At 27.7% G+C, this 18,375-nt stretch overlaps 1 protein-coding gene across 2 annotated transcripts in view; it reads left to right on the top strand.

Annotated features, from left to right (window-relative positions):
* LOC126748871 (lachesin) overlaps positions 1-18,375 on the top strand; it is a 195,132-nt gene that overhangs the window by 120,787 nt on the left and 55,970 nt on the right. For both annotated transcript variants that reach the window (XM_050458390.1, XM_050458392.1), the window contains exons 3-4: positions 6,554-6,761; positions 7,442-7,603. In XM_050458390.1, the coding sequence (XP_050314347.1) occupies positions 6,554-6,761; positions 7,442-7,603 (370 nt within the window). The remainder of the gene's footprint in view (positions 1-6,553; positions 6,762-7,441; positions 7,604-18,375) is intronic.

The following is an 18,375-nucleotide window of genomic DNA, read 5'->3' as shown; positions in this document are numbered from 1 at the left end:
TCTCGTTTTCCAGGCATTTAAAGTAATCAGTTTTAAATTATTTTAAATTTGCCCTATCGTTTTGCTAGTAGATAATGTCTTAAAGAAATACTTTTTTTTGTAATAAAAAGTTTAAATAATTTTTTTTGATCTATCGAATTTAATTTATATCAGGTGTTCAGTTATTAAAAGTTTTTTCCAAGCAATTAAATTGATCTTATATTTTAAAGAAAATTAAAATACTATTAGGCTTTTTCCAGGCTTTTGGGGTTATTTTGAATGTGTTTTATTTAACTGGACATAATTTTCTAGATTTTTTAAGTATTTGAAGTAATATGTCATGTAATTCCAGGCACTTAAAGTATCTTTTAGGTATTAAAAATTATTTTGATTTCCTGACAATTTTTCCTTTATTATCTTCAAGAAATTTTAAATATTTTCTTAGATATTTATTTTAGATAAAAATCTTTTTTGTTTTCCAGGCTTTCAGGCTAATTATTTTAAATTTGTTACTAAATAATGTCCTAGAAAAATTATTTTTTCTGTAATAAAAAATATAAAATATTTTTTTTAATTCTTCTAAATTTAATTATTTCTAGATAATCAAAGTCATTTGTCCAGGCACTATATATATTTATATGTCTTTAAAGAGAAACAAAATTCTTTTTATAATTTTCCAGGCTCTAGGAATAATTTTTAATTTAATCCCGGAAATAGAAATAATTTTGGATACAATTTAAGTACTTAAAATAATTTTCCATGTTATTCCAGCCACTTAAAGATTTAATATATTTATATCTAGCTTTATTGTCAAAAAGTGTTTACAGATTCTGTAGACAAATTTAATAAAATAATAAAAAACACACAAAAGATCTCAATACATAATAAAAAACATAAAATTTAATTACTAATAAATATATAGCATAAATTTAATTAAGAGAATTAAAAATTATTTTTGATTGCTGACAATTTTTCATTGACGTTATTTTTATCTTGTAATTATTTAACGTAATTTTTTTATTTAATTTCAGACAAAAAATTATTTATTTTTATGAAATTTTGCTCTCGTTTTCCAGACTTTTGGCCTAATTATTTTGGAATTATTTCAAATTTCTTTAGCAAGTATTGTTGTAGATTTTTTTTTGTTATAAATAATTATATATAAACAAACTTATTAACTCCTACCTGAAGGAGGATTTAACGACATTAAAATATTTTTTAGAGATCTTCTAGTCTTTTGGATTTATTTAATTGTAATGGATACTGTCCTAAAGAAATAATTGTTTCTTGTATTTAATAATTACTAAATAAAATACTTTTTTAATTCAATCGAATTTATTAATTTAAAGTTTGCCAAAATTATCATGAAATTATTTTTTTTGTGCGTACTTTGCCTCATTTCATAAGAAGAATATAATTTTATAATTTTTAAAATGACCTAAATGATTTAGATCAAAAATAAATTATCTAAGATTAAAATTAATAAATAAATACTGATATTATATTACAAATAATAAATACTACTATTATTTCACTACTATGTATCAAAACACTTAAATAAAAAAAAATCATTTAGTGACTCTTTATTTTATAACCTTTAACTTAACTTTATTTTATAACGTCAACATCATAGATTAAAAACTAAATATATTTTAAGTGTAATACGGTAGTAACCTCCCTAAAGCAATTTTAAAGAAACATATTACAAAATGAATTTTTCCGATTAACTTCTCCGTACCTTTGTATGGTATTTCTAGCTGAAATCCTAAATAAACATCCACTGAGCAAATTGCGGAACAAAATAAGGTATAATACCCACTAAATGAAATACACCCCTAGTAGTTCATATTGGATTATTGGTTTTCATTTTATTTGTTTTGTAAGAAAATATTTTCTTTCTTGAAATGGTCACTGAAGGGGCAAATAATTACAGAGGATTTAGAACTTAAATTAAAAAATGTCGAGATTTCTTGGAAAACTAACTGTTCTAATAACTCTTCTTAAATATTTAATGTCGGTTTTTATTCAGCAGACTTATTATGCCTTAGGTAGGAACCGATTTTATATATTAAATTTATTACCATCATTTTGCGTACTGTCTGGCCATTTTCTTTAAATTATTAAAAAATATCGATTAGAATCCAACTGGTTAGCTCAATATATTTGCGGTAGTGTGTCTAAATTATATCGGGTCGTTTGTCCAAAAAACTCGTAAATTTCGGCCAAACTGAACCCAAACAAATCATAATAAAACAATTTATTTATCTAGCAGGTAATGGGTTATTTCAAGTCCCATCTGTAGCTGCACTCTCACGAGATGTGTCAAATCGATACATACAATGGCCACAAAGGCGCTTAAAGACAAACATTTCAATAGCAATTTTTCAGATTACCATCCCTATCGCATATTTATATGTGCATAAATATTTTCCCCGAAGTTTATTTGATTTATAAATTTGATCTGTCAGTTACTTTATCAATAAAGCGAAATATTTGTTTATTTGCTGATAAAAAAATGACTTTTTATTTAAAATATGATGATTAAATTAAATCTCAAAGAATTCTGATGTTATTTTTTAGCATGTAATTGCTTGTTTTTTTACACGCTATAGGCCAGCCTTATTTTCTTATTTGACATAATCGAAGTGGAAAGGTATAAAATAAGTTGGGTAAAAAAACTTTTCTCTCTTGATATAAAAATTGGAAAAAAACGTTGGAAATTATCAAATATTATATTTAAAAATACACTATTTTATATCGAAATATTAATTAGTTTGGTTGATTACGAATTGGATCATTTTCAAAATTATTATCCTTTTATTGAATTTTTTTTGTAATTTTTTTACAGGCTAAACTTTTGATAAGTGTAAATCATTATTTATTTATTCATAGATGCTACAAGTCATTTTTCATTTTATCCGTTTTATATTATATTAAAATGGGCCTACATTTCAGTTTCGTTACAATTGAGTTATATAACACAGTGATATATTATTATCGTTCAAAGTATATTTATTCAATGATTTTTTTAGTAAATTTTTGGTTTTGGTATATTATTATCAACTATACATGGTTAAGTATATTGATTAAACTGTAGAATATTGTATTCTGTTTACAAAACTGACAAAATTTAGGCATTTGAAAAAAATTGACATGGTATTTACATATCTATTTTTAAACTCGATTACTACACGTCAAATATTTGGTGAAATTGCTCTTAAAAAATCACTATTTTTTGTTCATATGTATCCAATCTAATAACGCTGTTTTATACTAAAATTTTTATATATAAAATTTATATGAAATTTTAATTGAACAGTGGTATTAAATGAAATATTAAATATATATTTTGTGCAAAAACATTATTTTTCATTAACATAACCCTTGCCCCCCCCCACCCACCCCTAGCATTTGTCTAGCAGGAAATTCCTTTCAAAATCACTGTTTTTCGTCCATAATATCCAATCTAATAACACTGGTTTTGTAATAAATATTTATTAATTTACATCCATATAAGTATGTTAAATTTAAATAAGCAAACTGTGTTATTAAATTAGAACGACGAAACCAGCTGTTATTCATGCGTATTATTATGAAAAACTATGATTTTTGAAAGTAATTTCTTACTGGTAAGTTGTGTGGGGTGGATGGGGGGGTAAGGGTAGCGTTAAGGAAAAACGATTTTTTTTTCAGAAAATATTTGCCTAAGAGAAAAATGCTTTTAAAAAAATTATAGATGAAAATATACCAGATTACAGCATTTATGTAGACATTAAATAGAGCCCCGGCACTGTGCCCTATGGCATTCCTACTTTACAATATTCGGATCACTAATAGGGTTATTTATCTTTGTGTACTGAATTTAATTAGAAAGTTAGATTTTTCAAAATGTTAACACATTCCTCCCGATACGATATTTTTCTAATACTTCTAAATAATATAATATGGGAAACTGTATTACAAGCTTTTGATAGATCAAGGAATGCCACAAGGCACGATTGATTATTGAATGATCATATAAATATAGTTCGTTTAATGTTGAAGCTTAATGCTAAAGCATTTATAAGAAAGTGCAGAATAAGTTCCAGAAATAGAGCTTTAATTGGTAATACGAAAATTTTTAAAAATTATGATGTTTCGTATATTTTTCTTTTGAAGGCATGCTTTAACCTTAAAGGTTTATCCAATAAAAAGATTATAATATTTATGAAGAAAGTATATAGCGCTCAATATTAACGTTTCTTTTTCCTGCTGCTATGATTTCAGGTATTTCCGACTGATTTAGAATACATGAGACTGAGATGGGAATATAAGAACCAATATTGAACTTTTCCATTTTATTTCTATATCACAAGTTTTATTTCATTGATATTTTCCTAATGTCTTGGTGTGCTAGTAAGTAAAAAAAAAAACATTATTATATTTTTATTTTTTACTTGGCAAAATTGTTTGGTTAACAAAACATGCAAAAAAAATACAATTACTTTATATATAAAATTGAAAATATTACTCAGGAGATTTGCCTTTTAATGTATGTAAATTTAATTTTCCTCATAAATAATGATAAATAATTTAACAGTAGACTAATTTTAAGTTCAGTTATCCTAGTCATAGATAGTCGAGAATCAGGGTAATAATTTTTTTTCTTAATTTTGGCAAAATATTTATTTATTATTTTTAACCAAAATTTGAAATGTTTTTTTTTATAAGGAAAAACGATTTTTTTCCAGAAAATATTTGCCTAAGAGAAAAATGCTTTTTAAAAAAATTATAGATGAAAATATAAGTATTTGATATACGATTCTCTTTATAAATCGGAAAAAATGTCTGTCTTTAAACACGATCAGTACACTTTAAATATGTGATAAAATGACCCCGATAACTCGTATATTCCACTGTGTAGCATACAATTTACTTTTTATATACGTTATAGTGTAGTAATGAAATATTATACACAGAGAAATCAAAAAAAATAGTAGGAAATCCATTAACGATATGTTCACTTGATGTTCTAAAATCCTTCATAATAATTTATTAGTCATTAATTTTATAATGTAAGCAATAAAGCATATACATATATGTAAGGTAAATGAATTTAAAGATCGTGAAATATTAAAATCCAGAATTTCGAATCAAATCGACCCACAAAACTATTTATAAAGACCTCTATATTTGAAAATTTAACAAGAAATTAAAGTGAATAAATATATCACGAAAATTACAAAATACAATAATTTTATTAAAATTTTTCAATAAGGCAAAAATTAATTATTATAACTGGTAACATTTAATCATTTTTATAAGTACTCTAGTATCGCATTCATTTAAATTATGCATAATAGATTTCAGACTAATATAATCTAATTACATTTATATAAAGGAGAAAAACGATGAACATAAAAACGTAAGGGGGCAAAGAAGAAAAAAGAAAAGCAGATGTAGAATTACAATTTAAGAAAGCAATTTCTCAAGACTTGTTACCAGGATTCAATACCTAATTTATTAATTAATTCTGAAATAGTGTTTTTTCTAAATTTAAGAAGAGATCTTTCAGTAAATGAAAAGTTTATTTTAGGCGAAGAAAGGGAATTAACACTGTGATATCTTGCTGCTGTAATTACTTTGGCTAATTTTATTCATAAGTTATCATAAGTTATAACTTCTAGGAGTCATAGGTTATCATAATTCATAGGAGCAATCACTAAATTTATTATCAAATAGGTCAGTTGACGGATATTTTTTACCAGACAAATTTTTATTAAAATTTTTCAATAGGGCAAAGAATGAAAATTAATTTTATTAACTAGCAACATCTAATGATTTTTGTAGGTACTGTAGTATCGTATCCATTTAAGTTATGCATACTTAGTTTTAAAATGTTATTGCGCTCAACTACTTCGCATCTTAGTAAATTTAGGAAAGCACATTTGTAAATTTATAGATTGCCAGTAATTAATAAATTTTAAACAAATGTGTCATAAGAATTATAAAATATAATGATACTATTAAAAGTAGATAACTCCGAGTTCTCCGTAAATATTACATTAATCTGTTCACGTCATCTGCTGTATCTGAGACAGGTTAAGCAATTCAATAGTTATAATAACATTAACCACAACATTTAAAGGCGAAAATAAACAATTTAACGCTATTCGAAAATGAACGGTAGAATGACCAGACGCTACATTTATTCAGAATAACGTTTCATTATGACAAAAATAATCCCATCACCTAATAACCTGCACCCGGTTCGCTCTGATAGTACTGCGGATTTAATATAATGGTAAAGCCAAAGGCATATACGTCGCCGTTCCGTTGTCCTAAATCATGCATCAATGGATAATAAAATAGCCAGTTTAGGAGACTAAAGCAAAATCTATGCTCCAATCAGTGGCTTCTAATGAGTTCATGTCAACCATTGAACTATGTACTTTATCATTATGACCGCATAAATTGCTACGCTAATTCTAATATGAACATACACACTTTGTAACTATTATAATACGTCGGTTTTATTGTCAAAATAACGAATGCTGGCATAACTTTATAATGTACGAGGCACGTTTTGTTACAGGTGGCGTGGATCCATATAGATCGGCAAATGATATTGACTATTCACAGGCACGTGATCAGTCGTATACCCAGATTCAGTGTGTCACATGATAACGCAAAAACCTGGCTACTGCACGTCAATAACGTACACAAGGAAGACAGAGGATATTATATGTGTCAAGTTAATACCAATCCCATGATTAGTCAAGTGGGGTATTTACAAGTTGTTGGTAAGGAGCAAGTTTGATTAATTATACAGGGTGTTCGAAAAATAAACGGAGATATTTCAATAGGTGATTCCTTGTAAAAAAATATAAGAAAAAGTTTCTATAAACATGGTTGCGGAAATGCATAGTTTTTAAGATACAGGGTGATAAATTTTTTTTTTAATATTAATTATTTTTCTAGGAGAACTGACACTTGTCCTCCATGTAGAAATGGTTTTTTATTTTCCAAGGCACCTGTGATTTTTTTACCAAAAATTAATAAACCAATCATGTCCAGTGGAAAAATGAAAAAAATACAAGATGCCAAAAAGTTGCATTTTTAAATGCGTAATCAAACAACAAATATTAAAGTTGAAAAAAAGGCAATGATGTACATGTTTTTGCCAATCATATTTGCTAAAATGTCCCTCGCGACGCCACTGGACCTTATAATTTCAATCTAATTAAGGCTAAATTAGCCTCTTAATACAACAAGTAATACTGCCAAATTTCCAAAGAATCGAGTAAATTTTTTTTTAATATTAATAAAAAAATAATATAAAAAAAAATTTATCACCCTGTATCTTGAAAACTGTACATTTACGGACCCATGTTTGTAGAAACTTTTTCTCTTATTTCTCTTATTTCTCTATTTTTCGAACACCCTGTATAGTTAGGGCTAATGAATTTATATTTCTATACAGTACCACCAAACATCATAGACAGTCTTAGTACGCCCTCTAGCGTGGCAGTACGTGAAAATCAAAACGTCAGTTTGACATGTAAAGCCGAAGGGTTTCCAACCCCTAAAATCATGTGGAGAAGGGGTGATAGTCAAGAAATCTCTGTTGACCGAAAGAAAAAGGGTGAGTTCAATTATGAATTTAATAAAAGTTTTGTCGAAAATCTGGGTTGAACATTATAAAATTCTAATTTAAAATTTAAATATCGACAAGATAATTTGCTAGCATTCTAACTACTATATAACTTGCCAAAGCGCTTAGCGGCGTCGAATTTGCAATGCAAATCTTGGAAAAAAAAGTCGCAATATGCTTGCAAAATCCTTTATATTTCGCTAGTTAATATCACCTAAAACGCGTTATTTTATCGCTTTTAATACACAACTAGGGCGAAATTATTCGGGAAATTTTTAGCTTATTTACTGCTTTATTAGACAAATTCCGAAAATGGGCATTATTAAAGAGACAAGAGCCATAATAAAGCAGGAACATTATGTTCTAGGGTGCTGGATCTCGACCTTATTAAATTTCTAACACTCAAAACGATGTCACTCAAATGCGTTGATATATATGATAAAATTTCACCCCTTTTGTTTAGGTGAAACTGGCAATATATACACCACTCGGTGTTTAATATACATTTGAGGTTTTTTTATTTTATTTATTGAAAATAGGTACAAAAGAAAAATATAATGTATAGCAGAGAGCTGTGTTGACAGTTATAAATAAATAAATAAATCTCTAGTAAACAATACTTACTTCTAAAACTAATAACAATACAGGAGAAATACAATATATTCAATATACAAATAGTACGTATAGAGAAGCATTTGATAAATATGTAATTAAAAATATATAATATTATACTAATTCATTACAATAATTTGCGTTTTGAATAGGAGTCGTCATTATGTAGATTGCTTATATAATTTATAAAAGAAACAAGAATAAAATATAGTATTTAGGAGCCAATAAATAGCTAATTTTTGACTTAGTTCCCGATTTAATTGAGGTATTTTAGGGAGTTGATTTTTATTATAAGGGTTTTTAAATTACAGATTTCAGAATGGTATAATTTAATTTAATTATATTTTTTAAGGTATTTTAAATGAGCTTTTTACGCAGCATCCCATAATATTAACCCGCATTTTAACAGAGATTCAAATAAAGCTCTATAAACCGTTAAAATATTTTTTTTATTTAGAAAATCTCTCAATATGTTTAATTTATGTATAAATGCCTTGATCCTTTTTATAAGATATGTAAACATAAGTTTGTCATTTTAAGTTTTGCTCAATACGTACTTCCAGATGTTTAACAGATTTTACTGGTTCAATGGAGTTACTAATGTTGTTTAAGAAATTCTGTTTACGAAGAATTTAAAGGAAGTATTTAATTAAATTTAGACCTTCTTGAAATTTTGCTTTGGCCCCTTCCTAAATGTTTCTCACAAATATTACTGCTGTATCATCGGCATATGATAATATTTTACCTTAAATATAATTGATTACAGCATTTATGTAGACATTAAATAGAGCCCCGGCACTGTGCCCTATGGCATTCCTACTTTAACAATATTCGGATCACTAATAGGGTTATTTATCTTTGTGTACTGAATTTAATTAGAAAGTTAGATTTTTCAAAATGTTAACACATTCCTCCCGATACGATATTTTTGTAATACTTCTAATAATATAATATGGGAAACTGTATTACAAGCTTTTGATAGATCAAGGAATGCCACAAGGCACGATTGATTATTGAATGATCATATAATTATAATTCGTTTAATGTTTGACTAAAGCATTTATAAGAAAGTGCAGAATAAGTTCCAGAAAATACAGAATTTATTGGTAATGTAAAAATTTTTATAAAATTATGATGTTTCATTTTTTTTTTGGAGGCATGCTTTAACCTTAAAGGTTTACCCAATAAAAAAGATTATAATAATTTATGAAGAAAGTATATAGCGCTCAATATTAACGTTTCTTTTTCCTGCTGCTATATTTCAGATATTTCCGACTGATTTAGGATACATGAGACTGAGATGGGAATATAAGAACCAATATTGAACTTTTCCATTTCATTTCTATATCACCGTTTTATTTCATTGATATTTTCCTAATGTCTTGGTGTGCTAGTAAGTAGAAAAAAAAACATTATTATATTTTTATTTTTTACTTGGCAAAATTGTTTGGTTAACAAAACATGCAAAAAAAATACAATTACTTTATATATAAAATTGAAAATATTACTCAGGAGATTTGCCTTTTAATGTATGTAAATTTAATTTGCCTCATAAATAATGATAAATAATTTAACAGTAGACTAATTTTAAGTTCAGTTATCCTAGTCATAGATAGTCGAGAATCAGGGTAATAATTTTTTTCTTAATTTTGGCAAAATATTTAGCATTTATTTATTATTTTTAACCAAAATTTAAAATGTGTTTTTTTATATGGCAAATTTATTTTTTTTTTTAAATTATCTTAGGGTAACAACGGCAACATTTTATTTTTTTTTTAAATTCCGTATCTTTTTTTTTATTTTGCTCATCCATCACAGTATCTTATAAAAAAAAGGTTAAGACGATCAATTAAGTTGCTTTGCAATGAACTATTTAAGTTGCTTTATTACACTTTTAATGAATGGCAAAATACAAAAGTTACATTTTGAAAAAATCAATATTTGCTAGTAAATGTTCAACATTACCTCCATTTGTTTAAATACATTTTAAAATTCTTTTACTGAAAAATCGCCGAATCTTAAAAAATAATTACTTATTTCGATGACTATAAAATGAGCCATTTGAATTTTTCTTTTGATTATTGTATTTTTATAAACAATTAATTTCTAATATTAAGTTAAAATCTGGACTTCGTGCGAAGTCTTTGACTTCCTCCAAATCAATAATATTCGAATGATTATTCCAGACATTTAAAATTACTAAGAATCCTAGAATAAGTATTGTAAGCTAGAATTGATAGATTTAGAAAACAGAAGCTAAATTGTGGTCTAACATACTGTAAATTGTTTTTTTGTATTGTATATAACCTTGACAGAATAGCATGAAAATGACAGTTATATTCCCAGGTAACTAAAGAAATTTAAAATTACTTCCAGGCACTTTTAGGCAATTAAACCTGAAATTTTCAATAATGACTTCAACTGCCTATAAAAAGACTTTTTACATCATCGAAACAGTAAAAGTTAAAAGAGTTAAAGAATTGAAAAAGATTCTTCAAATACTGAAAGTTTCAAAAGAATATTTCGGCCCTTTCCAGGCAATTGATGAAGAACTTGAAAATGACCTCAATTGCCTGTTTTTTTTTTATATTACACACAGTCAAAGTTAAAAGAGTTGAAAAAGATTCTTCAAGTACTTAAAGTTTTAAAAAAATATTTTGGCTCCTTCATAGCAGTTGACAAGGAACTTGAAAATGACTTAAACTGCCTGGAAAAAGAATTTTTTATACATCATCGAAACAGTTAAAGTTAAAAGAGTTGAAGAATTGAAAAAGATTCTTCAAATACTGAAAGTTTCAAAAGAATATTTTGGCCCTTTCCAGGCAATTGATGAAAAACTTGAAAATGACCTCAATTGTCTGGAATTTATTTTTTATATTACAGACAATCATTGATGAAAGAGTTGAAAAAGATTCTTCAAGTACTGAAAGTTTTAAAAGAATATTTGGCTCTTTCAATGCAGTTGATAAGGAACTTGAAAATGACTTAAACTGCCTGGAATAAGAATTTTTTATACATCCTCGAAACAGTAAAAGTTAAAAGAGTTGAAGAATTGAAAAAGATTCTTGAAGTATTGAAAGTTTCAAAAGAATATTTTGGCTCTTTCAAGGCAGTTGATGAAGAACTTGAAAATTATTTAAACTGCGTGTAATAAGAATTTCTTATACATTATCGAAACAGTAAAAGTTAAAAGAGTTGAAGAGTTGAAAAAGATTCTTTAAATACTGAAATTTTGAAAAGAATATTTTGGCTCTTTCCAGGCAATTAATGAAGAACTTGAAAATGGCCTCAATTGCCTGGAATTTTTTTTTATATTACAGACAGTCAAAGTTGAGAGAATTGAAAAAGATTCTTCAAGTAGTGAAAGTTTCAAAAGAATATTCTGACTCTTTTAAGGCAATTAAGGAAGAGCTTGAAAATGACTTCAACTGACTGGAAAAAGATTTTTTTTACATGATTGAGACAATCAAAGTTGAAAAGGTTTAAGAATTGAAAAAGATGTTTCAAGTACTGAAAGTTTTAAAAGAATATTTTGGCTCTTTCAAGGCAGTTGATAAGGAACTTGAAAATGACTTAAACTGCCTGGAATAAGATTTTTTTTTACATAATCGATACAATTAAAGTTGAAAAAGTTTAAGAACTGAAAAAGATTCTTCAAGTACTGAAAGTTTTAAAAGAATATTTTGGCTCTTTCAAGGCAGTTGATAAGGAACTTGAAAATGACTTAAACTGCCTGGAATAAGAATTTTTTATACATCATCGAAACAGTAAAAGTTAAAAGACTTAAAGAATTGAAAAAGATTCTTCAAATACTGAAAGTTTCATAAACATATTCTGACTCCTTTAAGGCAGTTGAAGAAGAGCTTGAAAATGACTTCAACTGCCTGGAAAAAGATTTTTTTTACATGATCAAGACAATCAAAGTTGAAAGAGTTTAAGAATTAAAAAAGATTCTTCAAGTACTGAAAGCTTCAAAAGAATTTTTTTGGCTCTTTCAAGGCAGTTGATGAAGAACTTGAAAATGACCTCAATTGCCTAAATTTTTTTTTATGTTACAGACAGTCAATGTTAAAAAAGTTGAAAAAGATTCTTCAAGTACTGAAAATTTCAAAAGAATATTTTGGCTGTTTCAAGGCAGTTGATAAGGAACTTGAAAATGACTTAAACTGCCTGGAATAAGAATTTTTTATACATCATCGAAACAGTAAAAGTTAAAAGAGTGGAATTGAAAAAGATTCTTCAAATACTGAAAGGTTCATAAAAATATTCTGACTCCTTTAAGGCAGTTGAGGAAGAGCTTGAAAATGACTTCAACTGCCTGAAAAAAGATTTTTTTTACATGATTGAGACAATCAAAGTTGAAAAAGTTTAAGAATTGAAAAAGATTCTTCAAGTACTAAAAGCTTCAAAAGAATTTTTTTGGCTCTTTCAAGGCAGTTGATGAAGAACTTGAAAATGACCTCAATTGCCTGGAATTTATTTTTTATATTACAGACAGTCAATGTTGAAAGAGTTGAAAAAGATTCTTCAAGTACTGAAAGTTCCAAAAAAATATTCTGACTCCTTTAAGGCAATTGAGGAAGAGCTTGAAAATGACTTCAACTGCCTGGAAAAAGTTTTTTTTTACATGATCGAGACAATCAAAGTTGAAAGAGTTTAAGAATTGAAAAAGATTCTTCAAGTACTGAAAGCTTCAAATGAATTTTTTTAGCTCTTTCAAGGCTATTCAAGGCTTTCAAGGCTTGATGAAGAACTTGAAAATTACTTAATCTGCGTGTAATAAGAATTTCTTATACTTTATCGAAATAGTAAAAGTTAAAAGAGTTGAAGAATTGAAAAAGATTCTTCAAATACTGAAAGTTAAAAAAAAATATTTTGGCCCTTTCCAGGCAATTGATGAAGAACTTGAAAATGGCCTCAATTGCCTGGATTTTTTTTTTATATTACAGATAGTCAAAGTTGAAAGAATTGAAAAAGATTCGAAGAATTGAAAATGATCCAAGGTTATGAACATGTCATTAAATATTCTGAGAATATCTGGTTCTGAGGTGAACCAATTCTGCCGCATTTAATGACATTTGGCTCCACTGCATTGTTTTATGACTAAAAATAAAAAAAAAATTTCTTTATTTTCACAGCATTCCGTTAATACCCGAATGCTCATAAAATTGTATTTTGACTTACTGTATTTAAAGAAAAAAATTGCATGATCCTTATTAAGTCCGGGCTATAAAAGCTATTTATACTTAATTAATTTATAATTTTTAATCGAGTTTTCTTTTGAACAACATGATAGTCCAAATCTTTCTGCATAACATCTCTTTTACCATATATTCCAATTATTTTCTTAGACATTATACTTTGAAATAAATAGCATATAAAAATTCCCAAGAGTCCGGACTATGCCGCTTAGATCAAAGGAAATAGTACAGTCAATTTGGCATTAAAAAGGAACTGTAAGCTTAGATGCCTGTAAACTTATAATTTTTCAGTTAGGGATCTATGAGGAGAGCTTAAAAACGACAATGTGTACTTCTCTTCTTGTTACAAGCTATATAAATCTTTGGTTATGAACTTCGTTTATATTTGGATATTATTACTGGAAGATTCGACAAGGCTAAAACCCTTGAGAAATATATTAATATTTCTCTTAGTCTCTTTGAGAAGAATAAGGAGGTTCACTACATTTCTGCAATGCATCATTGGTATTTATATTAGTGTCTTGTCTTGCATATAGGCAGTTGCTTGTCAAAAATGCGTGGCTAAATAAATGATTAAATTTTGAAACATCAAAAAAAAATGTATTTGCCTAAATAAGTTCTGCAAAAGAATACACGCACTCAAAATTAATTAAAATTAATAACGCTTTGAAGAACTGAGCCATAAATCTAATTAATATATAAAAAAAATCATAAATTTGACCACCCATTTTAAAATAGCCCAACAAAAACGTCCCTATTAATAATGTTCTCAGAAGTTTTCCCGACGTAAACTTCTTCGGTGACTTGCATGGATAATTAATTAATATGGTTTTTACACTCATTTTTAATGACCTCAAAGGATTCCAAAGAAAAAGTAAAAAAAAAAACTTTTAAAGTTCTTTGCGTTTTAATGTCGTAAGTTCAAATTGTTCCCAGGGAGGTTTTTTTTTGGGGATTCGTAACTTCCAAGTTAAAAGGACTAATACACTTCTTCAATGATTTGCATAATTTTTCGAGTCCCTTACAAAGAGTTTTGCCCTAATAATTTTTTTATTTACTGCCACTTAAAAGTTGAAAGGGTCTTTATTATAAAACAGACGAGTAAGTCACAATATCTCTTTAAATGCTTTTAATTTGATATACGTATGTTTGTTTGTTTTAAAAAAGAAATATTTTTCAAGTGTACTTTTTGCCTAAAAAACTAGACTTTACCGTGGATTTTTCTGTTCATTAAACTGAAAATAAATACTCGCAACCACTTTAATAATTTAACATTTCTCTCTGGGATTTTTAATGATTTAAAGTAAAGCAATATGACTACAAAGTTAAGACTTTGTTGAAGCTGCTTTCAACAAAATCGGAAAAAGTTCAGATTTAGTTTCGCTGCCTCTTGCACTTTTAAAAAAATCATCATTCGTTTTGTATTTTTAAATTTTTATTAGATACACTAAGTGCAAAAGTTGCATTTTATTATGATGTTTTTAAAAAAGTTTTATTATTAAATAGAGAAATTCAATTGTTAAGTAGGGCATATAGCAAACTGAAATTCAACATTAACGCGTTCTTTCGCCATTTTAATTATTATTATTTTAATTGGAAATTTCAGTAAAAGGATCACGTGAAATTATTCGACCCAATAATGATATAATTAATATTTGACTATTTATCAGTTACTCGTCATTTGACGAAATTAATTTTAGGAAATTGCTGCTATTTTATACTTATTAATTGATTAATTTGTTGGTGTTGGTTACACTTTTAGCAGTTTGTCATTAATTATCACCTCTTTGTTATTTTATAATTATTTAAATTGAGTTTTTGTTTATAGAGTGTTTAAACGGGAAATGCGAGAAGTACCATATTAATCTCATGGAATTTAATTAAAAAAACATTTACTAGTTTGTTAATTATCTTTATTAAATTTAAATTAGTTACTCCAAATAAGAGCGTGACTATGCGCTAATAACTTAATGACAACTGACAGTCCTGAATAACGCCTAAATTTGAACAATCCTCCAGTGTTGCCAATTTCGAATAATAAAGAAAACTCTGAACTAGGAAAAACTGAAAACATTGTAATAATTTTTAAAATTTATATTTACATGTTATCATTGTATATTATAGATAAACCGGACAACACTGGCCATTTTTTCAAACGTGAATAGTGGCTAAACTCACATACCCAACCAGTGTTGTCAGTTTCAAATACCGAATTGTTCACCGAAATTCGCAATTTTTTGGTTTCTTTTCTCTGCTATTCGTCGACCTGTCTACTTTAACCCCAGAAGAAAAAAAACATTTACTAGTTCGTTAATTCTTTCTATTAATTTTAAATATACCTTTAAATTAGTTACGGCAAACAAGACCGTGAATTTTAAAAAAGGTTCCAGTAGTTCCCGCGTATTTTTATAAATAATAAAACGTTCTCTAAGTCATTTTCCGCTTTTTATTTATTTTTTGCGGCGCCAAGTTTTACCTGTTGGGGCACAAAGATAGCAAGCGGGTACGCTTTTATATTTCTAAAATAAAAGTCGCACTCACTTTTTATAACGTGATTTTTATTTTTGTTAAATTACCGCGAGCAAATACTCAGCGAATATTTGGCAAGCTCGTACTTCAACCATTACTTGAAACTTAATTTTTTAATCATATATGTTTGTTTTTTAAATTTAACGTTGCTTTTATGCATTTTTATGTTAGTTCCTTTATTGGTGCTTAAATAGTTTCTAAAAATCAGATTTTCAGCAGATATATATTTATTAATAAACGAAGCTCTCTAACATATTACAGATATTGTGGCGTTAACTTTACAGTGTTACTATTTTGCCAAGAGTTTGCAGATGGTAGCTTAGAATTATTGGAGGCTTGGGATTGTTATGACTGGTTATTAAAGAATATAAACTTGATTATAACTATTAAATAAGAGGGTGCCACTTAGTTTTTTTTTTATAAACGAATAAAAACTAAGAAAAAGATTTGGTATATAGGTTTCAATTAACAATTAATTGACCCTGGATAATGTAGATTTAAAGAGGCAAAAAAAAATTTCTTAATAATACAACCAAATTATATTTACATGAAAGATATGTATACACCTCATATTCTAATCTGTTAAATGTTAATAATTTATTTTGAATTAAAATATGAATAATGTTGATATGATTAAAATAAGTTTGACAAAGTAACATTCAGATTTATGATTTCGCTACTAGGTAGATTTCAGCACTTGAAAAATAAATTGCAATTATTAAAGTTTTTAGTATATATTTGTATTACGCAGGGGAGAGTTCATGAACCTTTTTACCTAAGGCATATCAGCCTTAACCGTGTTATATCTACCTAATTACCAAAAAGGGTACTAAAAAATACTTAACAAAAAATAACTAATATTATTTATAAGAAATTGACGTATTAAATTATGACATTGACTAAATATTTGTAACGCCTGTATATTCCTCCAAGAAATGAACGGCTAGCCTAAACTGAGGCTGTGAATGTATGCCATTTGTAGCTCAGCTATCCGGACTGAGAATCTCTAATACTACCTTTAACTCTGGCTCCAGCTCCACCGCTTTCAGCAATTTCCTGAGGAAATCAAAAGCCTGCAGCCATCAACAATTGAAGAATAATAAAGAGGAAAACGGAAAAGTAAAACCATAAAACAACTGTCCATAAAAAATGGAATTCTCTATCCATCAAAATCTTGGGCATCCTGCACCAGAATTATGAATTAAACGGTTCCCTAAAGGAACAAGATTAACGACTATAAATTACAAACCATATTGGCCACTTCCTGCTTCACAAACTTCGGAAAGAAAGCGTGCGCTCTTACCTGCAACACGGGAACAAGTCGTCGAAAAATGGACGCAGTACCGACTAAATCAGTAACGACCCCACCTCTCGCCTGAGCTGTCAATATCAGGCAATCAGAGAAAACATTAATTAAGACCAATCAGAAAAGTGACGGACCGTTAACAGAAAGCATGGATAATTAAACCAGGAGAGTGATGCGTTACAGTAGTAATGTGTCATTGACAGTGTGAATTTAAAGAAATATGAATAAAAGAAGTTGACTGAAATTATTAATGTAATTACTTATTGAAATTAATGAAATATCAATGGAGCGTTAGTGAACATAAGGAGTAGAAAAATAAAACGCTACAATATAGCAGCCCGATTATAGGAAAGCAGAATGTGTTACAAGAGAGAAAACATTATTCTAGTAAGCAAGTCTAAAATCATGTAAGATTTATAATAATTCTTTGCTTACTTTTAAACTGCTTCCAGGATATAGGTCTTAGGAATGCCAAAATCTCAACTTTTTCGCCTGTTTTTGCTGCATATCCTTATTCCAGCATATCCCTGATTCAGTTTTTTAATATCCTCGGTATCATTTTAAAATTGTATTTTTATATTAGAATTTATCCAATTACGTATGAAAACACTCATTTTATAAATATTCTTCGCTTATTTTTAAACTGCATCCAGGATATAGGTCTTAGGAGAGCCAAATCTCTAGTTTTTGACCGGTTTTTCGAACATTTCCCTGTCTGAGTTGTTAAATATCCTCGTTATCATTCTAATATTGTGTTTTTCTATTGCAGTTTATCCAATTACGTATAAAAACACTCATTTAATAATAATTCATCACTTATTTTTAAAGTGCGCCCAGGATATAGGTCTTAAGGGCGAAAATCTCGAGTTTTTGGCCGGTTTTTCGGAGATATCCCTGCCTCAGTTCTTAAATATTCTTGGTATCTTTCTAAAATTGTATTTTTCTATTGCAGTTTATCCAATTACGTATGAAAACACTCATTTTATAATATTTCTTCACTTATTTTTAAACTGCGCCAAGGATATAGGTCTTAAGGGTCAAAATCTTGACTTTTTGAACGATTTTTTGGACATATCCCTGTCCCAGTTCTTAAATATCCTCGGTATCATTTTAAA

The sequence above is a fragment of the Anthonomus grandis genome, chromosome 22, assembly GCF_022605725.1.
Source record: "Anthonomus grandis grandis chromosome 22, icAntGran1.3, whole genome shotgun sequence".
In the NCBI taxonomy this organism is placed as follows: Eukaryota; Metazoa; Arthropoda; class Insecta; order Coleoptera; family Curculionidae; genus Anthonomus; species Anthonomus grandis.
This window is presented reverse-complemented; position numbering and strand designations above follow the sequence as displayed.